A 23,766-nucleotide genomic window follows, 5' to 3' on the forward strand; every position below is an offset into this window, starting at 1 on the left:
GCAATGCTAGATTCTTAACCCACTGAGCAAGGCCAGAGATTGAATCCACATCCTCATGGCTACTAGCTGGGTTTGCTACTGCTGAGCCACAATGGGAACTCCCCATGAAAAATGTCATCTTTTTCAGAGATTGTTTTGGAATGAGAAAATCAGGAGTTTGACTTGTAGAACGTAAAAACTCTTAGTTTGGTCACGTTTTCAGTTAGGCCCTAAGAAAAACTTCAAAGCTCCCCAAAGCAAGGTCTCACTCAGCAGCTCGTCTGAGGAAAAAGAGGGTAGAATAGCGCCTGAGGGGCTGACTCCACCAGCTCCTTGTGGGGCCTGTCCCGTGGTGGGGAAAGAGGGGCCTGAACCCCAGGAGGCACGGCCTCTGGGGGCTGGAAGTGTCCCCTCTGACGATGAAGCCTCCAGGGACCTGGACCTGGAGCAGCTCATGGAGGATGTTGGAAAAGAGCCGGAGCCGAGGGAGGAGCCACAGCGCAGGGACGCCGCAGGGGAGCTCGCCATGGCCTTCTTTGAGGAATAGCCGTGTGCTCGCACCTCCTCCCTGTGCTCTCACCCCTTCCCTGGGAGCAGGAGGGCCGGCTCTCCGAGGGTCCCCGAGAACCTGAGAAGTGTTGGGGTTGTTCGTTCACAATGAGGTTAAATGGCGAAAGGCAGAGTTGTCCAGTTGATGTGTTAATAAACCAGGTTACCGATTTAGTGGGTTTGGGTCACCTCTAACGACATGCTTTCTCTTGGCTTCTTCCCGTCCTCCTCCGTGTCACTGTAGCCCACTGCTCTTTCTGGTGGGAGGCCTGTCAGTATGGGGACCTGGGAAGGTGATGACACCCGAGTCCCGGGAGAAGGACATTGAGAGGGCGGCTCTGGGGCCCCATCCTGGCTCAGCCACTTACTAGCTGCGTGGCCTTGGGAAAGGCCCTGTACCTGTTCAGGTCCTTGTTATCCTGCCTCCAAGGGCACATCCAGTGCCATATGGGGCTGTCGATGATGCTTACGTGGGGCGGTGCTTGTAAAACACAATACTTGCTGGTTGTTATCATAAGGGAAGTAGAATGGTCAGATCAGGAGGGCAGACGTGGGTTCCAGATGGGCTACTAGTACTGGGGATGTACTGGTCCCTGGCCTGAGCAGTCACTGAGCAAAAGTACAAGGGCAGGGGTCTGGGTGTGAGCTGTATATTATGGTTCCTTTTTGGACAGAGGGACAGAAGTTATGAGTGACACCACTTTCTCCTTAGATGCAATTGGTCAAATCATACAGGTACTTTTATTTGTGTGGTCAAGGGCTGGGAAGTCGAAGAGGAATTGGAGCAGGTAGGTGCTCAGGTCCTCGGTGGCCTTCGGCACCTGCTGGCTTCTGAGCGGTCTGTGTGTGGCTGTGATTATGGGGAAGTGAGATCCCCGTGCACGGCTGACCCTAAGGAGGTCATCACTCGTCCCAGTCCTTAGGTCTTCAGGGCAGAGTACAGGGTCTCTTGCTGGGGGCCCCCGTGGGCGGGAGGGCACGGAGGTGCGGCCGGTGAGGGCACGTTGTGGAGGGTGAGGGAGGCATAGAGGATGCCATCATCCTGGGTGAGAATGGAGAGGGAAGGGGGTTAGACAGGGGGTGGGGGCTGTCCCCTCTCAGAGCAGGGATCCTATGCCGAGTGCCCTGCCCACACCACAGTCCCTCTGTTCCTTCCACCCCACCTTCTCCAGACTTCCCTGTAACATTTCAGGCCAGGTCTGAGCTGCTTCTCTTATGACACTCCTCGGGGTCTGTCTGTTGCTCTAAAACCAGTCAAGAAGCTCCAGGTCAGGGGGGCTGGCAGGCAGGGTAGAGAAATGGGCAGGGGGCTCCAGGGGTGAGGTCGTCTGGGGGAAGGTGGGTGAGGCAGGGGAGAGAGGAGGATGCTGAGGGCAGGTGTGTGGGGAGGGGGTGTGGGGAGGAAGGAAGGCCCAGGTGGAGAGCAGGAAGCATGGTGGCGGGACTTACCTTTGTTCCCAATGTTCTGGTATTTCTCCTCCAGGTTCTGGAAGGATCCTCTGCATGGGAACAGGAGGGTGTGTGAGGGGTTAGAGGCTGGGCAGGACAGAGTTCACACCCGCCTGGGGCTGGTTCTCTTTGTGGGGGGCTCTGTGACCTCCTGGACTGACTGAGAAGATGAGGGCAGAGGTTTGAGGCCGGGGTTGAGGGGCCATTTGCGGTGTAGCCCCGTCCCTGTGAGCTGAGGGGCACAGGGAGGAGAAATGGGGTGGGGGGGCTGCTGTCCTCTCTGCTGCAGCGCCTCGGTTCCAAGTGGAGGATGAAACCCAGGAAGCTAATCCGGGTCTGTGGGCGGTGCTCAGGCCAGGGTCCCTGGAGGAGGCAGCATCCTGGGAGGAGGGCAGCTGGCAAGAGTCAGGAGGGAGAGGAGGAGGGAGGGGCTGTGAGAAGGAAGAGTGTGGAGGTGGAGGGAGGGGGCGGAGAGGAGAAGGGCGGGTGGGCGAGGAGGGCGCGTGCTCGGGAAAGCAAGAGGCCCTTTGCCACGACACAGGGGGAAAGGACAGGTTAGAAGAGGTGCAGGAGGGAGGAACCAGAGTGGGAGGAGTGGAAGGGGTGTGTCCAGGCGGGGTGACGTTCAAGGCTGAGAGAACCAGGATGGAAAGGGAGGAAAGCTTAGAAACGGGGACCAGAGGAGGACAAGGGGAGCCATTCCGGGACAGCACCAGTGACAGTGCTGGTGCACTGCTCCTGATTTCTTAAGGAGGTGGCAGCTCAGGAAGGGGAGGGCCTGGCCGGTCAGGGGATGGAGCGGCCAGGAGGGCAGCGGCTGCGAGAGGCTCCCGAAACCAGACCCCCCGCCCCACCCCTTGGAGGACAAGTGCTCACCTGGCGGGGGTTCTGGCTTTAGTCTGCAGACCTGCAGGGGGACGGACAGCCTGTCAGGGTGCCATCCACGGAGGCCTGTGCCCTCCCTGCCTGCCCTGCCCCGTCCCACTCTGAGTCCATCCTTGGAGGGACCAGAGCTGCTGAAACCCACCTGGGAAGGACCTGGGACTCAGAGCCGGACCCAGCTGGCACCCTAAGGCCACCCATACCTGTCCTGCCTTGTCCTCGGCAGCAATCAGGAAAGCATCACCCTCTGCCCCTTCACTGTCTGACACATTGGGCTCGGTGCCCCCTCCCCAATCCCCCCAGCTCCAGTGACCTGTGCCCTTCTCAACCACACCCTGGATTTTTAAAGTTTTAATCACTGGGACTGAGATCTCTGACATAGTAAGTGCTAGGTTTTTGGGTTTTGGTTTTTTTGGTTTAACGACACCTGTCTTTCCTTCCATCTTTTTTTTTGTGTGTGTCATCCTCTCTCTAGACCTGTGCTGGACTTCACTGAACTCTTGTCCCTAATGATCTACTTTCTTCCAGGTTATCCAGGTCGCCCACTGAGCCCTCTAGTCTCCATTTATGTCCTCTCCCTGGCTCCCTAACCTCCTCTGTTCCTCTGTCCTTCTGCCACACTTAGCTAACACGTCTCCAGTCCTGGATGTGTCCTAAAGTAGGGAATGCTCTTTGCTGACCCAGTATCCGCTCATGTTTTAAATGACAAAACCTTGATTTTATTTGGACTGACCGTGTGCCCCTCTACAGATAGATGTGGGACCTATGACTAAATCTAGCCAATAAGATAAGGGGAGGTTGGGGGTAGGACTTTTAGGAAGGCTCTTTAAAAGGAGGACAGACAGCTGGGACATAGTCTTTTTGTCCTTTCCTCCTTCCTCTTGTTTCCAGTTTGGACTCAGAAATAATGGCCGGAGTCCCAGCAGCCATCTTGGACCATGAGGCAGCCTTCAGAATAGATGCCAGTAGCCAGGACAGTGAGCAGAAAGGTGGGAGCCTGAGTGCATATGGACAGTGGCCTCTGCTGTCTGCCTCCAGATTCTTTTAGATGAAAGGACAGAAAATAAAACCCTCTATGTTATTTAACCCATGGTTACTTCTGTTTTCTGGTGGTAGCAGCTGAACACAACTTTTTCTTGCGGGGGGGGGGGGGGGAGCGGCACCTGTAGCATATGGAAGTTCCCAGGCTAGGGGTCAAATCGGAGCTGCAGCTGCCAGCCTACACCACAGCCGCAGCAATGCCAGAACTGAGCCACATCCTCAATCTACACTGCAGCTTGCAGCAATGATGGATCCTTAACCCACTGAGTGAGGCCAGGGATCAAACCTACTTTCTCATGGATAGTAGTCAGGTTCTTAACCTGCTGAGCCACAAAGGGAACCCCTGGACACAACTTCTAAATAATAATTCCTCAGGGTTTCTAAACTTGCTTGGTCAAATACCGCTGGGAAGGTGGAACCGTGTGCCGTGATAGATAACTTTTACACATGTGGCTTCTTATGTGAGTTGAATCCACAAATACCATCTTGCATTTCCTCAGTGCCTATGTCACGTTTTCTCTGTATCTTCAGCCCTCATCCTCACTCTCAGGACACAACCGTGGTGGCTGTGTAGATTTAAGAGAACAATTTTTCTTTCTTTCTTTCCTTTTTTTTTCTTTTTGCCTTTTCTAGGGCCGCACCTGCAGCATATGGAGGTTCTCATGCTGGGGTTGAATTGGAGTTGTAGCCGCCAGCTTACCCCACAGCCACAGCCACACCAGATCCGAGCCACTTCTGCGACCTACTGGATCCTTAACCCACTGAGCCAGTCCAGGGATTGAACCCTCAACCTCATGGTTCCTAGTCAGATTCCTTTCCACTGTGCCCTGGTGGGAACTCCAGAAAACAGTTTTGCTGTATCAGTATTTTTATTCATGAGTTTTGGGATTTATGTCTTGCTTAGGGTCATCCTCCCACTCCATGGTTATAAAGTAGTCTCGCATGCTTTCTTGTGGTACCCAAATTCTTTCTTTCCTCATCTGAATGTTTGATGTCCGTGGAATTAATTTTGTTGCTTTACGAGGTAGGGAGATAACACTGTTTTTCTCAGAGGCTGCTCCTTTGTTCCAGCACCATGTCTTGACTTACTCCTCCTTCCCCATGGATTGGAAATGCTACCTCTTACTCGACTAAATTCTCACATGTATTTGGATCTGTTTTCGTCCTGCTGATAGCTGAGGTTTTCTTGTTTCTTGCATTGCTTTACATGTTACGTGTGCCATGTTTATCATATGCCAGTACTGCATCGCTTAAATTTTTGTAGCTTAATAGGTCATCGAGTTCCTACTCTGTGCCAGGATCTATTCTAAATGCCTTGTGTTTCATTGTTATGCAAACTCCCGGGGAAGTGCTATTATTAATCAGAGGAAGTGGAGGCTTGGGCTAGTAGGATCACTGTTTTGGAGCTCATTTGCCTGGCTAGGGTGTGAAGCACATTTCACTGCAGGCAGTTCAGATTCTCTGTTCTTCACTCCTGTGCTGTAATGAATCTGAGAGTCCTAATTATCTCTTGTTGGGCATTTCCTTTTTTTTTTTTTTTTGTCCTTTTGTCTTTTCTGGGGCCGCTCCCATAGTTTATGGAGGTTCCCAGGCTAGGGGTCAAATCGGAGCTGTAGCCGCTGGCCTACACCACAGCCACAGCAACACGGGATCCCATCCGTGTCTGCGAACAAGGCCACAGCTCACAGCAATGCTGGGTCCTTAACCCACTGAGCAAGGCCAGGGATGGAACCCACAACTTCATGGTTCCTAGTCGGATTCCTTAACCACTGCGCCACCACGGGAACTCCTGGGCATTTCCTTTAAAGTCATTTGAAATCGCCTTGGGAGGGTGGTGTAGCAAAAACAGTTAGTGCCTCTAGTGATGCCCTCTCTTTCAGCTGGAAATGTACACCTCCCCATCTCTGGTGGACACCTCGACTCAGATGCTGCACTAATAGAAAATGTCCCAAACTCAGGAGTCACCCTCCTCTCCTGGTCGTGGTCTGTGACCTCCTAGGCCCCTGAATGTACTTGGTCTCACTGTGGCCTCCTTCACCCAACATGGGTGAAAGCATGGGGCTTAGTCCTGCTCCTGAATCACCCATGTATCCGTCCAACCACCAAGTCCTGCGGGTTTTCCCTCTTAAACGCTCCAGGATCTGGCCCTCTGCTTCCACCCACGCAGCCCCAGTGTTAGACTGACCCCGGCCTGGCCCACTTCCAGCCCCTCACTGCAGACTGTGTATCTGCAGGCCAAGCTGAGGTTGCCATGTGCCTGCTTCGTGTCGCCTCTGGGACGTGATTTGCAGTGTCTTCTCCTCTCATCTCCTGCCTCCTCCGCAGCTCTGAGCTACTTGCACTTGCCCGTGTGGTTTCCCTTCAGGGCAAGGAAAGTGGCTCCTACTCCATGCTCAGCACTTGACTGGCTTTCTTTTTCATTCTTTGAGACACTTGCAGCTGTCACTTCCTCTGGGAAGTCCTCCTTGATTACCCACCCTTCCCCTCGGCCTTTGATAGCTCTTCCGAAATGAGTCAAGCAGTCATTTGTTCCTCGCAGTTCCCCATCCCCGTCCCTTGATTCCTTGAAGGCAGGACCTGGGCTTTGTTTCCTTTTGCATCTTCAGGTGCAAGTCCAGCCCTGGAGAGTGAGTGCCCACCCAAGCTGGCCGAGTGGAGCCAACTTCCAGTCCCTTCTGCTCTCCCCTTCCTTTTCCCAGGGCAGACCCTCCCTCCCCATAAAACAAAAGGAGAGGACTGATGAGAAATTCAATCGAGAGAAAAGAACTGGACACTGATGAGATTTGGAGAGAGGGATTGGTGTAGAGCAGTGGTTCCCAGACTTGGTGACGCACAGATACCACTAGAGGAGACCATGAAAAAAATGCCGATTCCCAAGCCCAGATCTCAAGCCCAACAAGGACCTGCATTTTTATTTTTTAATTTTTTATCTTTTTTTTTTTGGTCTTTTTAGGGCCACACCGCAGCATATGGTCATTCCCAGGCTAGGGGTGGGGTCAGAGCTGTAGCCCTGGCCGATGCCACAGCCACAGCAACTTGGGACCTGAGCCGCATATGTGACCTACACCACAGGTCAGGACAATGCTGGATCCTTAACCCACTGAGCGAGGCCAGGGATAGAACATGCATCCTCATGGATGCTAGTCAGATTCATTTCCGCTGAGCCACAATGGGAACGCTGGCATTTTTAATAGGTCCCTGAGTCATTCTGATGCAGGTAGCTTCTGAGAAATACCCAGTTAGGGGAGTTCCTGTCATGGCGCAATGGAAACGAATCCAACTAGGAACCATGAGGTTGTGGGTTTGATCCCTGGCCTTGCTCAGTGGGTTAAGGATCCGGCATTGCCGTGAGCTGCGGTGTAGGTCGCAGATGTGGCTCGGATCTGGTGTTGCTGTGGCTGTGGTGTAGGCTGGCAGCTATAGTTCTGATTAGACATCCCCCCCCCCCCCGCCCCCGGGAACCTCCATATGCCACAGGTGTGGCCCTAAAGAGCAAAAAAAAAAAAGAAAGAAAAGAAAGGAACAAGCAAAAAGAAATACCCAGTTAGGAATCTTGGGGAGAGACTGGGGATCCCGGACAACCTACCTTTGCTTCTCTTCCACCTGAGGAAGACCATCAGTCCCAAAATCGCGATCTTGAGCACAGCGCTGGGCAGGGCCAACCTGACCACTGCTTCCTTATTCAGGAGCCAACACCCTGAACTCCTTTTCCCCTCCAGGTCCCAGAGGTCAGCTGCAGTGGTGGCCGTGGTGCTGGCAGAAGTGGTGGGGCCTGGGGTGGCCGTCTTGGCAGCTGGGAAGACATGAGAAATAGGCAGATTCTCTGGGTGAAACTGTCACATCTTGGTCCCTCGTTGGGGGGTGTGGGGTGGGGTGGGGAGCAAGTGTCTGAAGGTCTCCCACCGGGAGGGAGGGGCGGGACAAGGGGAGATGTTGGAAGCTTAGCATCCACCTCGCTGTTTACATCCTGGCTCTGCCACTGATCAGTGCTCTGAACTCAGAACTTCATTTCATCACCTACAAGTAGAAATAACAGAATCACAGGATTTAAATTTTTTTTTTACGTAGTGAACACACATAGCATAAAATTTGCCTTTTGACAGCATGGAAGTGTAGAGTTCAGTGGCGTCAAAGACAGTCCTCTTGTGCAAATCCCACCGGCATCCGTCTCCAGAACTTTTCACCCTCATCAGCTGAAACTCTGTCCCCATCCAGCACTAATTCCCCCCTCCCGCTCCCCCGGGCCCTGGCGCCCAGCCGTCTGCTCTCTGTCCCCACGAATGTGACTGCTCTGGAGACCCGTATAGGTGGAGCTGAGCAATATTCGTCCTTATACACAATGGTTTTGATAAAGGAGAAATTATCCGTAAAGCACCCAATGTATATTGGAGGGTTTTTTTTTTTAAGATTAAAAACATTTTTAATTCTTCAAGCAGCATGTGCTTTCCTTTAGTGGACCCTTAAAAACTGAGCAAATACTCAGCTAAGGAGAAAAAAATTCTGATTCCAATAAAATCTTCATGTAACTGTGGACCAAATTTATTGTCCACTTTTAGTAGAAATTAGTCATGAAAGTGTAAAGACCATCCCTTAACTGAGAATTGAAAAATTAAAAAACCGGAGTCCTGGGAGTTCCCTTTGTGGCTCAGCAGGTAACAAACCCGACTTGGATCCATGAGGATGCGGGTTTGATCCCTGGCCCCGCTCAGTGGGTTAAGGTCTGGCATTGCCTTGAGCTGTTGCTGTGAGGTGTGGTGTAAGTCACAGACGTGGCTCAGATCCTGCATTGCTGTGGCTGTGGCGTAGACCTGCAGCTGCAGCTCCGATTTGACCCCTAGCCTGCTGCCCTAAAGTTTCATTTTCTTTTCTTTCTTTCTTTTTTTTTTAAAAAAACAGAGACATTCATGACTTTCTTGAGAACAATATTTTTTAGTTTGTTTTGCTTTTTAGAGTGGCACCTGCGGCATATGGAGGTTCCCAGGCTAGGGAGGGAGCAGGTATTTAAGCCCAAAGGTTGTCCTAGAGACAAAGGTACTGACAGATCAGATGAAAGTCAAAAAGAATTTTTATCCATTTCCTCACCCCACCCCACCTCCCTATCTTCTCAACCAGCCGTGATCTTAGAGACTCAGTGGAGTCTTAACCTTTAGGACCAAACACCAGAGCAGAGCAGAGTTCCCCAGACAGAGCTGTGGCATCAGAACCATGCCTGGGCCACAGGAGGGCCAGGACACTCATCCTTTCCTCTGGCCCCAGGCAGCCTCTGCTTTCACAGTGCCATTAAAGAATCACCCTTTTTCTTTAGGAAACAGGTTGGGCCTGACAATGTATAGAACTGCCAGCACAGGTGATTATAAAAAGCACACCCATTTAGGCAGTTCTTAGTTTTTCTAAAAAATCCACAGATGACTCACCCCCTTATTGCCTGCCCCTGGGGAAGACCCCTCCCTTCCCTGCCCTGGAGAATGATGAACTGAGGTTCAAGTTCTGATAGCCCACTGAGTAAGGGAGGCAGGTCTGTGAATGCTGCGTATCCATTAATAGGTTAAAATAGGTCAAGATAGATGATCAGGTCAGTAGGTGAGGCTGAGCAGCCAGTGGTTAAGAGAGGAGGCTCTGGGGTTAAAGGGGGTGGTGGTGGTGGGTGTCAGTAGTGACCAGGAGTGACCTTGGGCAGGTGTTTGCTCTGCGAGCATCACTTTCCCTTCCCGTAACAGGAGGGTGGCAGCAGTGCCGACTGTCACTGGGGGTCGTGGGGAAGGCTAGCTGGGGCGATGCCCCCTGTTGTCCAGCCAGGACGCAGAGCGCAGTCGGCGGGAGCTGTCGTTACTGCTGCTGCTGCCGCTTCATGACCAGGGCAGAGGAGCAAGGCCAGGCTGGACGAGGGGGACAGTGTGACTAGAACAACCCAGGGAAGGTGGGGGGAGTGAGAGGCAAGGAGGGTAGAGAGGACGGAGTCGGGGGAGAGGAGATGGGGAGGAGAGGGGGGCTGGGGGCGGAGCGCTGAGGGCCGTGTTCTGGGGGGCAGAGCGGGGGGAGGTTGGGAAGGCAGGTGATGGGGAGTGGCCAGGAGATGGGGCTCCTCAGGCCACCGGTGGGTACCTACTCTGTGTGCCAGGCTGAGCTCAGGGCTGTGGGGGAGACACAGACATGGGGTAACTGGGCCTCCACATAGGAACTCATGACGGGGGAGGCAGCCGCATCCTGAAGGTGTCCCGTCCACTCGGAGGACTGGGGCGAGGACAGGGGCAGCAGGAGGGAGGAGAGCTGGGGGCCTGGAAGGTGCTGGGGACGGGGCGGGGGAGGGGCTGGATCTGGAGGGACTGGGGGAGGGATGGGCAAGGAAGGCAGCCCTGCTTGGGGGAAGATGCAGGGGAAAAGGGGAAGGTTGGCGGAGGCCTAGAGAGGAGCTGGAGGGGCAGGGAGAGGAGTTTGCGAGAAGAGCCAGGAAGAGGGGCCAGGCCTGGGGTTGAGGCACCCGTGGCCTCCAGGAGCCTCAGGCAGGACAGCTGGACTCACCGTGTGTGATCGTGAGCTCGGTCCCCTGGATGGACTGCCACTGCCATGCACCGTATTTCTCTGTGATCATCTCCACCCGGCAGAAGTACAAACCCTTGTCCTCCCTCCGCAGGTTCGAGATCTGGAGGGAGCCGTTCTTCATACCCTCTTCCCAGTTCAGGAGGAGCCGGTTCTCGAAGTTCTTATGGATGAGTCGGGGGGTCGTTTTGTAGATGAAATCCCCATGGAAGTGTTTCCATCTCCAGGATATATTCACATTGGAAACCTTGCCTGAGTCCAGGGAGTAGTTGAAGGAGAAGGGGATGTGGATGGAGCCACCCTCAGGGGCTGAGAGTTGTGTTGGCTGGTTCATCTCAAACTGAAAGTATGGTTGTGCCCAGTGATCTAGAGGAGGGAGAGGGAGAGACTCTGAAGCCACCAGGAGAGACAGTGAAGGTGACCCCAGACCATCTGGCACCTGCACCAGGGGCATTAGTGTGACAGATGGTAGGACTGGCCCTCCGGCCTGGATGCGCCCCTCTCCAGGCTTGGGGCAGGGAGGCAGGTGAGGGGTTGGGGGCCCCAGCACTGTGGGACCAGCCCTTTGTTTGCTGGGGGTGGGAGGCCTGGCCGGCTTCCCCAGGGGACCCCTTCCACAGCCAGCTGGCCACGGCCCCTCCCCAGGTCCTGGGCAGAGCCAGGCAGTTCTGGCCACTTACCACCCTGCAGAGATGCCGGTGGCAGCAGCAGCAGGGGCAGCAGCAGGGGCAGCAGCAGGGGCAGCCCCATGGCCTCACTCTCCTCCCGGGGATGAGAAGACAAGCAGAGCCCGCGAGGCCGGAGGAGAGGCCTCTGGGGTGGCTGCTGGGGAGAGTGTGGGCCCCAGGAGAGGGAGGACCAGGCTCCTTCAGAGGACCGAGGGAGGTGGCAGCCTTCCCCAAACTTGCCCACCCCCATGGCGACCGTCACTTCCTTTATCAGTCTTGCTTCTTCTTTTCTTGTATTTCAAAAGGTCCTCCCTGTGGTCAGTGCAAAGGGAGCCATGACCCAGGGCTCTCAGCCCCCATCTTCCCACTGAGGGGCGTGCCCTCTGTCCCCTCAGCCCCCTGCTTCTGTCACCCCTCGGCGTCACCTTAGGAGTCAGTCTCTGTGTCTCTCTCCTCCCAGGGGAAGGACTGGCAGCAGGACCAGCTCAGGCTCTTTGAGGGAGGGGTTGGCAGCCATGAGTCTCTGCCCAGCTCCTGCCCCTCAGAGAGGAGGAGGAGGGGGCCGCTGGTGGGCAGAGCCCCAGCCTCCAGCCCAGGCCCCGGGGGCACCCAGTCTGCTCCCGGTCCCTCTCCCTTCAGGCAGGGGCTCCCCTGAAGTCCCTCTAGGGCAGTCCCCCCATTGCAGTCCCCAGGCAGAACCGAGGACTGCCAGCCCCCCTCCCGCCCTGGTCTGCTCCCTGTGTGCAGTCTCACTCCCTCCCTGAGGTTAGGAGCGGGGGCTGTGCCGGAGGCCAGCTCCGGCAGCCAGGAGTGTACACTCTTTCCCAATTGGAGATGGATGGCGTTGGCGAAAATGTACATATTGAGACATCCTCTCTGTCCCTTCTTTCAGGGCACTGGACTGCTCAAATTTTATTGGCGTAAGTGGTTGATTATATAGACAGCTTTTTGCTACAGATTACATCACAGTGTTAAAAGTACATTGGTTTACTATTGCATGGTATAGCAGCTATACATCATGTTTTAAGATCTTTATCTTAACTAAACTTAGTGGGTACAATTTTGGGGCAATTAGGTACAATATATCATGTTTTAAGATCTCTACCTTAACTAAACTTAGTGAGTACAATTTAAGGGCAGTTAGGTACAATACATCATGTGGAAAGGAGGAGACTCAGTACAAATCATCCCATGGCCAGCCAGTCTTTACAGTTTGAAGAGTGCACAGACACAAGAATTTGGCATTCACAAATCTTGTTTTTAGACTGGTGTTTATCTTTAAAGTGTTATGGCAGGGAGACAGTGTAAGTAAATATAAACTAGCTATCACTTAAGAGCTTTTAAAATCAAGGACAAAACTCACAGCTAGATTTCTTGGATAATATATGTCTAACTTTTATGAACCTCATTAAAATCCTAACTCTAAAGTTTACTATATAACTAGTTAATAGGTAAACACTATGTTTTAACTAAGTTGGATTTAAATAGGGGAAAGTCCTTCAGGATGAAATTCTTATTATATTATTGTTGTAACTTTGTTAAATCACAAATCACCACAGGAAAATAAGAATGGAAAATAAGAATAATAAGCAAATAATCAGGAAAGACTGAGGAAAACTGAATAACAAATAAAACAACAGGAAAGATTAGGTCACCCGAGAAATAATCCATGTTCTCCAGTGCAAACATGGAAATTGTTTTCCCAGGAAAGCCCCAATTCTTCCCCATCAACATCAAAATGAGAGCCGTGTAACCTGAGGCCTGCCCTTGGCTTGTACTGTGAAAGTAGGCTTTCATCCTGACCAGAAGCCCACCTTTGCCTTGTACCGTTTAGGTGAGCTCCCTTCCTTGGTTAGGAACCTGCCTTCAGGCTCCCTTTTTTTTTTTGCCATCAGGCAAGATCCTTGTTTTGAGTCCATGCATTTTCTTGGCTCCCTGCAGGGCTGGGCTCCCATGCCCACCTCCGCAGCCAGTGGGCCTTCTGGAGGCCACGCCTCCACCCCCAGATGCAAGACTGCATCTGCAGGGCCCTCTGTCCACAGTGGTCACCACATCTTGGGCTCTGAAGTGGTAGGTCCAGGACTCGAACTCCAGGCTGCTGAGCCCACAGAGCCTTCTGGTTCTTCTGGATGCCTCCTCCTGGTTGCACCCCAGAATCTCTAAGTGCAGGGCTCTGGGGAGTGAGCCCCATGAGGCTGTATTTATTAATGCTCCTCAGGGAATTTCATCCACAGCTGAGACCCTGGCTCGTCCAGAGCCTTCTTTGGACAGAGGGGATGAAGGCTCAGAGCAGTTGTGTGTCGTCCTGGTGACGGTCCCTGGGACCGGCTGTGATGGAGGCACTGCCAGCCTGTGACTGGTGGTAGATGGGGTGAAAGTTGGGGGACTGGGACCTGTGGTGCCCCACAGAGCTGGCTGCGAGCCGGGGTTGGCCTTGGCTTCTTGAGTGGACCATGCAGTGGAGGTGGTGGTGGTGGTGGAGAGGCCATAATTGCATCAGAAGAAGTGGCCTCATTTCTAGAGGCGGAAGCAAGTCCACTGACAACTTCCTTTGGCCTTTTCTCAGTTTTTTCCCGCAATTCTAATAGTTTTTTCCCCGTGATTTTCCCATGGCCAGCCAGGCATCCTCCCCCTGCCTCCCACCCACCGCCCACCGCCCTGCCCTCTCAGCCTCACCTTTTCTCACCTGTCCTCCCAGGCCCAAGAAGGGAGTTTCCATATTTTCGTGGAATGTTTTTATCTGAGTCAGGTTTCAAACATCCATTTTCTCATTGTCAGCCTTCCAGCTTTCTGTGGTGGATGTATCTTTATCTCCATTTTCTCATGAGGAAACTGAAGCCCAGATCCTTAATATCGTGGAGTCCTTTGGGCTGTGCAAAAATGCTTGGGTCGAATGGGTAAGAGCTGGCAAGTCGGGCAGCCAAGTGGGCAAGGGACCTGCCTGTTTCTTGGCAGGGCCTCCGGGGGCCCCTGCCCTGCGTGTGTGGTGACATCGGTGTTCCTCTCCTGCCTCTCTCCACTAGCTCGGGACCTGGAACGTCTCCTTGCCTGGCCTCCAGAGGAGGGGGCTGGACCCCACCTGGGGCAACATCGCCCGTTTTCTTGGGCAGCATGGCACTTTTACGAAACAAGCTCTGGGTAACCTTCTCAGAGCACCTGCTGTCCAAGTGCCCGTAGCCCCCGCTGCTTCCACAGAAGGCCTCCCTAAACACAAGGGGCACGTTTCATGTCATATTCAGGGCCCTGGACCCGACCAGCTCCCCCTGAGGCTAGGAACTGTGAAGTGTAGTTTCTGCTCAGGGGTGGCATGTGGTCTCCTGGTTTGTTCATTCTTCCTTCCCCTGGAAAGAATGAGAAGGCTTGGAAATCTGCCTGGTGCTATGGCTCTACTCACAGAGGAGGCTTCTTGGAGGACGATGGCCTGGATTTCAGTGATTTAAATGCCAGCAGAGGGGGTTCCTGTTGTGGCAAGGTGGAAACAAATCCGACTGGAAACCGTGAGGTTGTGGGTTCCATCCCTGCCCTTGCTCAATGGGTTAAGGACCCAGCATTGCCGTGAGCTGTGGTGTAGGTTGCAGACGTGGCTCAGATCCCATGTTGCTGTGGCTCTGGCATAGGCTGGCAGCTACAGCTCTGATTCGACCCCTAGCCTGGGAACCTCCATATGCCGTGGGAGCGGCCCAAGAAATGGCAAAAAAACTAACTAACTAACTAAATAAATAAATAAACAAAAACCATGAGCAGAGGGGGTTCCCGTCGTGACGAGGTGGAAACAAATCCGACTAGGAACCGTGAGGTTGTGGGTTCAATCCCTGGCCTTGCTCAGTGCGTTAAGGACCCAGCATTGCCATGAGCTGTGGTGTAGGTCGTAGACAAGTGGCTCGGATCTGGCGTTGCTGTGGCTGTGGTGTAGGCCCGCAGCTACAGCTCCAATTGGACCCCTGGCTTGGGAACCTCCATGTGCTACGGGTGCGCCCCTAAAAAGAGAAAAAAATAAAATAAAATAAGCCTGAGCAGAGTGGAACTGCTGCTCTCTAGCCCAGCAGGTGGCTGTGGTGGAAGGGTGGTGATGTGATCAGGAGCTTGGACAGAGTGAGAGCTATGAGCCATGCACCACACTGTGAGAACCAGTTCCCTAGATCTTCTCCACCTTCTCCCAAGCTTCCATTCTCCCTTCCTCATGGACCACATCCATCACTGCCTCAGCCCCTTGCCCCTCCGTGGCACCTTCTGTCCCCACAATCCCCCCCACCCCCAGCTGAGAGATAAGGCCAGGACCTCCATTCATTATGCTGGAAGGTTCTGGCTCATACGATAAGGCAAGAAAAAGAAATGAAAGCATTCTAAGGGTACTTTCTTAGATTCTGCATGTATCTGTTTGGCACCCATTCATCCCAGGGCCAATTGTACTCCCCCTGTTTTATTTTCTGAGTTCTTGGTGCTCTGGCCTGATGGGAGAGACTGCCCCACCCAGGACTCACCAGTTCTCAGAGGTAACAAAGGGCTCTCCTGGGAGCATGCCTTTCATATGCAAAGCAACAAATCTAGGGCCCATACTCTAACCACCTCCTCTCTCTAACTCCCAACCCTATATTTCCCTACCCGAAATGAACCCCGGGTCAAGTACCAGGCCCTGAGGGCAGCATCTATAGCCCAAAGTCCATGAGCACTTTTCCAATTAAGCAATCCTGAGCTGTTTCCCCTGCCCTGCCTTGATCTTCCTGAGGAAAACACAGGCGGCCTCTACTTTGCCCTTGTCCTTCCTGACTCCTTAGTGACCCTGGTGCTTCCCCATGTAGCCCCATAAGCGGTAGTGTGCCCCATCCCCTTGGGATATGTAAGTAGTAAAAACTTCTTTACTGGAATCGGCCTCTCTGAGTCATCACTGTCGCCTCTATAAATTGAAATCCTGTGAGTACAACAATTGAGACCAAAGCCATCCAGATTGTAAAGGAAGAAGGAGAAACCATCTTTGTTCACGGATGACTTGATTGTTCTTGGAGAAGGTACAAGAGAATCTACCAAGCAGGGAGTTTCCCGTCGTGGCTCAGTGGTTAATGAATCCGACTAGGAACCATGAGGTTGCGGGTTTGATCCCTGGCCTCGCTCAGTGGGTTAAGGCTCTGGCATTGCCATGAGCTGTGGTGTAGGTCGCAGACGCGGCTCAGATCCCGAGTTGCTGTGGCTCTGGCGTAGGCTGGCGGCTACAGCTCCGATTGGACCCCTAGCCTGGGAACCTCCATGTGGCACAGGTATGGCCCTAGCAAAAGACAAAAAAAAAAAAAAAAATCTACCAAGCAGGTACTAGACCCTTAAGTGAGTTACGTGGGGGTTGCACAATACCAGGTCAGTATACAAAAATCAATTGTATTTCTATGTACAGATGACCCTTGAGTGACGTGGGTTTGAACTCCTTGGGTCCACTCTAAGAGGATTTTTTACACTCTATGGATAGAACTCTAGTGCATAAGCCATAGTTGGTTGTCCCTGCAAAGGCAGACCTGTGGGTATGGAGGGCCAACTGTGAACTCCATCCAGGTTTTAGACTTTGCATGAGGTTGGCCTCCTCATACCCCTATGTTGTTCAAGGATCGACTGCACTAACAGAAGAAACTGTAAATCGAAATGAAACCAATAGCATCAAAAACGGAATACTTAGGAGGAACTATGGCATGAGTTGTACACCGAAAAACTACAAAACAGTACTGACAGAAATTTTAAAAGGATATGCATTGTTACATGAGAGGACTCAATACTGTGAAGATGTCACATTTTCCCTAATTAATCCGTAGATTTAATACAATCTCACCCAAAAATCCCAGTACTCTTTTTTTTTTTTTTTACAAAATTGTCAGGCCAATTCTAAAATTCCTATGGAAATTCAAAAGAGCAACTAAAACACCTTTGAACATGAACAAAATGGAAGGATTTATACCACCCAAGAACAAGATTTTATGTAAAGCTATTGCAGTAAAGGTGTAGATTCTGCCTTGCTTTTCTCATCGACCCTACAGCAAAGGCTCCTGCCCACATTCCCCCCTCCCTCCTTTTGTCTCCTGACTGATCCTGGTGCCTCCACACATGGCCCTGCCTGGAGTGTCTGGCCTCTGGTTTTATGGATTTGTAAATATAAACTGCCACCTTTGTAATAGTCAATTTCATGTCTGTGCATCTTACTATTACTCATATATATGTATCTTTGTTGCGTGTCTATTTTTACCTAGTGGTTCCTAATTTTTAATCCTTTAATTGTGTTTTGTTATATACATTTGTGTTATTTTTTAGATTCCATGTGTAAGTGATAGCAGAGTATTTATCTTTCTCTCTCTGACATTTCACTGTGTAACACTCTCTAGGTCCATCCACATTGTTGCAAATGGCAGAATTTCATTCTTTTTTATGCTGAGGCTGAGTAATATTCCACTGTATGTATGTATATATGGCACATCTTTATCCATTCATCTGTTGATGAACACTTGGGTTGCTTCCATGTCTTGGCTACTGTGAGTTGTGCTCCTGTGAATATTGGGGTGCATGAATCTTTTCAAGTTAGTGTTTTCATTTTTTTTTGGATATGTGCCTAGGGTAGACTTGCTGCATCACATGGTAGTTATTTTTAGTTTTTTTGAGGAACCTACATACTGTTTTCCATAGTGGTTGCACTGATTTACCAAATCCAGGTTATGTATGAAAATATTACCTCACCCAACAACCCCAGGAGGTAAGCAGGGTTCTGGATCCTCATTTGATGCAGGAAGAGACTCAGATCCCAAGTGAGATTATGAGTTTCAGCTGAGGTCACATCACATGCAAATGTTTGCTGTGGTGTTGGGTCTCAGCTCAGACCCCATGGTCGCAGCCACTTCCACGTGCAGCGACAAGAGTCCACAGCCTCTGACCACACTAACACCAAGGCTTCCCTTTCCTGTGTTTTCATCCTAATACACAGGGAGATTTTTTTATTGTTCATCTTTTTGGGGCTGTACCCGCAGCATATGGACGTTCCCAGGCCAGGGGCTGAATTGGAACTGCAGTTGCCAGCCTATGCCAGAGCCACAGCAACACCAGTTCTGAGCCTCGTCTGGGACCTACACCACAGTTCACAGCAGTGCCGGATCTTCAACCCACTGAGCAAGGCCAGGGATCGAACATGAGTCCTCATGGATACTAGTCAGGTTCCCTACCATGAGCCACATTGGGAACTCCAGACAGGGAGATGTTTGAGGCCTGACTGGAGCACTGGCTAATGGAACTTTGGGTCCTTGTCACACAACATAGTGTGTGGGGCTGTCAGTGCTAACAGAAAAGTTTATGGAAAGAAGGAGAGATCTTTAAAGGAGGAGCATGAGGAGTTCCCATTGTGGCTCAGCAGTTTATGAACCCGACTAATATCCATGAGGAAGCAAGTTCAATCCCAGGCCTTGCTCAGTGGGTTAAAGATCTGGTGTTGCCGTGAAGCTATGGTCTAGGTCACAGACTCGTCTCGGATCCCATGTTGCCTCAGCTATGGTGTAGGCCAGCAGGCGTATCTCCGATTGGACCCCTAGCCTGGCACTGTCCCTAGGCCGTGGGTGTGGCCCTTAAAAAAAGCCAAAACAAATAGATTAAAATAAAGGGTGCGTATCAGTGTGATGATCCAGGTAGTCTTCCAGGCTGGGTTCAGGGTCCTGTATGTTTCCTTCTTCTGTCCTCACTCAGACCCTCCAAGGGAGGTCCTGTTCTTATCTCCACTTTGCCGATGAGAAACCTGAGGCTCAGGGAAGGGAGTCCATGTCCATGTCTGTAGTGCCTTCCTCTGTCATATTCCCAAGTTTCATCTCTTGTGTGACGGAGACTTTCTGACATGCCAGCCTCCTTTTCGTGCCGCCGGGATCCATTTCAGCTCCTGCTCAATCTGACACATGCTGATTGAGCTTTGAGGAAGTGAGAGCAGAGGGCAGAGAACTGGGGAGCAAAGACCGAACCCTGACCTTGATGAGATCCCAGGCTGGGAGAGTAAAGGATGCTCATGCAGAATCATTGTCTGCCCATCCCCTCAGAGCAGCAGTGTGCTGCTAAGCGTTCACCAAACAGTCTGCAGAAAAGAAGCCCTGATGTGTGGCATTTGCCAGGTTCCATGGGTAAATATGCCCACAGGTCAATTGAAGAATTGTATGAATTGACTGTGTTCCTCCCTTGCCCCAAGGTCATGTGATGAGGACCTAACCCCTAGTGGCTGTATTTGGTGAAGGGCCCTAAGGAAGTAGTTAAGGTTAAATGAGGTCATGAGGAGGCGGGGCTGGCTCAGGAGGATTAGTGTCCTCACCGGAAGTGCCCCGGGAATTTCCCACTGTGGCTCAGCAGTAACGAGCCCGGCTAGTATCCACGAGGATGCGGGTTCCATTCCTGGCCTCGCTCAGTGGGTTAAGGATCTGGCATTGCCATGAGCTGTGGTGTAGGTCACAGACATGGCTCGGATCCTGCATTGCTGTGGCCGTGGTGTAGGCTGGCAGCTATAGCTCTGATGTGACCCCTAAACTGGGAACCTCCACACGTCACAGGTGCAGCCCTAAAAAGCAAAACGAAACAGAACGAACAAACAAAAAGTGACCCCAGAGCTCTGTCCTTGTCTGTTCCATATGCCTGCAGTCAGAGGCCATGTAAACACACAGCAAGAAGGCAGCCAAAGGACAAGGCCTCAGAGTGAAACCCATCTTGTCATCAGCACCAGGACCTTGGACTTCACACCCTCCAGAACTGTGGGAAGTACATTTCCGCTTTTTTAGCCACCTTGTCTGTGCTACTTTGCTCTGGCAGCCTGAGCAGACAATACAACTACCACCATGAGGCCACTGAATGTAAGTCAGGAGTAAATGTGCAGCACGTGTCATTATACAGTCTTCCCACCATGCAGCTACAATAGCACAACCACCTCAAGAGCATAGGTTGCAGTGAAATCTACGCTCAGAGAGACAGACTTTCTCTCTCCTAGTTGCTCCATCAGGGTGGGCTTGGCTGCTGCCGTGAAAGTGGGTCTGGCCTCAGGCAGGATTGGGTGGGATTACAGTGAAAACTGGGCTTCTCCTCGTACTCTCTTCATCGTGGGCTTCTGATCAGAAAAAGAGGGTTTCTGTTGGAGCTTTTTCTTCTTGGGCCTGCTGTGCAGCTCTGGGATTCAGGATGCTCCGAGTCTGAGCCGAGAGATGTGTGAGGATACAAAACCAAACCAGACCATCAACTCGCTGCCATGCCTTTCGTTGAGCTTTGAGTTCTCTCTCCAACCTCTCTGCTCTTCCTGATTTTCAGAGTCTTGCAATAGTCGCTTCATGTGTTCTGTCCAGGGTTTTGGTTGTAATCAGTGGGGGAAGGATAGGGTGGAGTGTGTGTACTCATATTAACCAGACCAGGGACCGCCTACCTTGGATTTTCAGTCCCACAAATGAGGCATTATGATGGCTGTTTCATAAGCTCAGTATTAGTTTTGATTTACCTACATGCTTATTTCTTTTGCCTCACCATTTCCTTTTGCACCTCAGACTGTAATTCCTTCTCTTGCTTTTATTTTGTCTGGAAATAGCTATATTTTGCTAGTGTTCTTTTTTTTTTCTTTTTACCTTTTCTAGGGCTGCTCCCATGGCATGTGGAGGTTCCCAGGCTAGGGGTCCAATCGGAGCTGTAGCCGCCGGCCTACGCCAGAGCCACAGCAACTCAGGATCCAAGCCGCATCTGCAACCCACACCACAGCTCATGGCAACGCCAGGTCCTTTACCCACTGAGCAAGGCCAGGGATGGAACCTGCAACCTCATGGTTCCTAGTCAGATTTGTTAACCACTGCACCAAGACAGGAACTCCTAGTATTCTTGAAAATAATTTATCTGGGTATATAATTCTAGATTGACTTTTTTTTAATACTTCGAAAATGACATTGCATTGTCTTTTGTTTATTGGGTTCCATCAAAGAGTTAGCTGGCTCTTCTGTAGATACTGATTTTTCATTTTGCTTTCTGGTTTTTTTCCCCCAAACCTGGAGCAGGCAGGGATTGAACCCATGCCACCATTGTAACCAGAGCCATAGCAGTGACAATGCTGGATCCTTAACACACTGAGCCACCAGGGAACTCCCTTATTTTACCTGCTATTACCTCTTCCTCGTCTTTGGAAATTTATAGTTAGCATAGAGTGTTTCTGGTTGTGGACTTCCTTCTATTTATTATGCCTGGAATTTATTGGTCTTTCTGAATCAATGCTGGAACGTTCTTAGCCATTGTCTCATCAAATACTGCTTATTTTCCAGTTTCTCTGGCCTCTCATTCTGAGATCATATTATGAGGCATGTCAGATCTGACACTGTATTTTATGTTTGACTTGTTTCTTTACATATTTTCTCTCTGTGCATTCGTGCTGCATTCTGACAGCGTCTGACCTGTCTTAAGCCAACCCACTAATTTTATCTCCAGCTGTATTTAATTTGCTGTCAATTTATCCATTAACTTTTTTAATTTCAGTTTTTATGTTTTACATGTATAGAGTTTCTGTTTGTTTTTTTCCCCCAAATCCACCCTGTCAGTTGTACATTCTCTTATTTCATCATACTTCCAATATTTTATTTCTTTCCATATATTGATTTATGAGCTGTGTCTGATAATAGTAATATCAGTAGGCTTTAAAGGCCTAACTCTGACGTTTATTGTTTCTGTGGTTATTTTGTTCATGATCACTTGTTTCGCTTCGTTTAATGATTTTTTAACTGAGATCATCTTACTTAGAACTAATCTATGGGAATTCTTTGAGGCCTCGGTGTAAGTGCCTTCCTCCAGAGGGGATCTGTGTTCCCATATGCTGGGTGCAGGGATTCTCCCCATCGAGGGTCACTTTGTTGTTGTTTTTCTTTTTGTTTTTTAGGGCCAAAGACATGACCTATGGAAGTTCCCAGGCTAGGGGTTGAGTTAGAGCTGCAGCTGCAAGCCTACAGCATAGCCAAGGTAAAGCTAGATCCTTGACCCACTGAGCAAGGCCAGGGATCGAACATGCATCTTCATGGTTACTAGTCGGGTTTGTAACCTGCTGAGTCACCACAGGAACTTCATGAGTTACTTTTTTTTTTTTTTTTTGTCTTTTGGCTGCACCTGTGGCATCCTGGGCCAGGGATTGAACCTGTGTCACAGCAGCAACCCAAGCCGCTGCAGAGACAACGCCAGTTCCTTAACCCACTGCTCCACAAGAGAACTCCAAGGATCACTTTAAATGAAAATTTTGGCTTTGTCTTTTTCAAGCCTCATAAGTAATGTGGATTCTGGCCTAAACCCGCGAGAGTGTGTGTGAGGGTGAGGGATGCTCTGGAAGCTATTTTTCCTTCTTTTCTCTGCAGCTGTGGCTGAAGAATCAGTGTCCCTCCCTCCCCCTTCATGGTGGCTCTTTCCCTTCGAACTCAGTATATGAGGGTCAGTGTTTTAGGGGCCTGGCTTTCTGCAGAGGTCTCATCCGATTTCTCTCTCCTGCTCTGGACCAGACTTTGTCTCTTGTCACCAGGGATGTGGACCTGGTTGTAGCCCAGGCTTTACCTTTGGGTCCCTGGATGTTGGATGATGGATGCAAGCTGTCTTCCAGGATAGAATCTTTTTTTTTTTTTTTGTCTTTTTGCCATTTCCAGGGCTGCTCCCATGGCATGTGGAGATTCCCAGGCTAGGGGTCAAATCGGAGCTGTAGCCACCAGCCTGCCTACACCAGAGCCACAGCAACGCGGGTTCCAAGCCAATCTGCGACCTACACCACAGCTCACAGCAATGCCAGATCCTTAACCCGCTGAGCAAGGCCAGGGATCGAACCCACAACCTCATGGTTCCTAGTCGGATTTGTTAACCACTGAGCCACGATGGGAACTCCAGGATACATTCATTTGCGGCTTGCAATATTGTGCTTGGCAAGAAAGATATATTTGGCCATTTGAATGACCAAATATATCTTTCTTATGCATATCTGGTCTTTGTCCACAGTTTCTGATTCACAGCTCCCAAAACCCTTGGAATTTCCTGAGCCCTAAGAGCAATAGGAACATCTTTGCTTGTAATATTTGGTCTCTTGATTTCAGTTCTTGACATTGGTTCAGAGCCATAAAGGTGAAATGGGCATCTTGTGTTCTTAACAAGCGCCTTTTCACCACAACTGGGGCTTTGTTAATAAGGTGACTTCTTAAAGGTACTGAAACTTAGTTTCCCCTGCAGCAGTAGGACAAGTGCCTCACCTTTTCCTTGTCTCCAGTCACCTTTCCCCAAGCTCCCCATGCCCCGGTTCATCCTATTACTATTCGGAGCCCCCCCCCCCCTTCCCGGCAGCGAGCCTGAGGTCCCTTTTCCCCACTCCTCACTCGGCTGCCTGGCGAAGAAACTTTTTTTTGTGGGCAAACTTTGGGACCTCAGGGTTTGGCTTGCTGCAAGTGGTACAAAGAAACCAGGTTTGGACATGTATTTTTCTATTTTCAAATTGCTTTGCAGTTCATTAGATACTTTGAATTCTAATTCTTTGTCAGTTGTATATGTTGTAAACTTCCTTCTGTTGGTGACTTGTTATGTCACTTGATTGTCCTTTTGAACTATGGCAGTTTAATCGCAGGTTTATTGAACCGCGTCTTTTTGAGAAATCCTGTGTCATGAGGGCAGCCTCCTGTGTTTTACGTTAAAGACT

At 50.8% G+C, this 23,766-nt stretch overlaps 1 protein-coding gene across 7 annotated transcripts; it reads right to left on the bottom strand.

The window, feature by feature from the left end:
• Positions 1-1,250: 1,250 nt before the first annotated feature.
• Positions 1,251-11,350, bottom strand: LOC125127097 (paired immunoglobulin-like type 2 receptor alpha). Of its 7 annotated transcripts, none has more exons than XM_047779657.1 (7): positions 11,118-11,341; positions 10,420-10,803; positions 7,487-7,693; positions 2,854-2,884; positions 1,978-2,027; positions 1,692-1,772; positions 1,251-1,570 (listed from the first exon to the last, which is right to left on the bottom strand). In XM_047779657.1, the coding sequence occupies exons 1-6, from the start codon at positions 11,185-11,187 to the stop codon at positions 1,717-1,719; spliced, it is 798 nt and encodes a 265-aa protein (XP_047635613.1). In that variant the 5' UTR covers positions 11,188-11,341; the 3' UTR covers positions 1,251-1,570; positions 1,692-1,716. The 7 variants fall into 7 exon arrangements, with proteins under 7 accessions (XP_047635613.1, XP_047635615.1, XP_047635610.1 ...); XM_047779658.1 differs by having other exon boundaries at positions 1,447-1,570; positions 1,707-1,772; XM_047779659.1 differs by lacking the exon at positions 1,692-1,772 and having other exon boundaries at positions 11,118-11,350.
• Between the last annotated feature and the right edge of the window lie 12,416 nt (positions 11,351-23,766).

Source organism: Phacochoerus africanus, chromosome 5, assembly GCF_016906955.1.
Source record: "Phacochoerus africanus isolate WHEZ1 chromosome 5, ROS_Pafr_v1, whole genome shotgun sequence".
NCBI classification, from domain to species: Eukaryota; Metazoa; Chordata; class Mammalia; order Artiodactyla; family Suidae; genus Phacochoerus; species Phacochoerus africanus.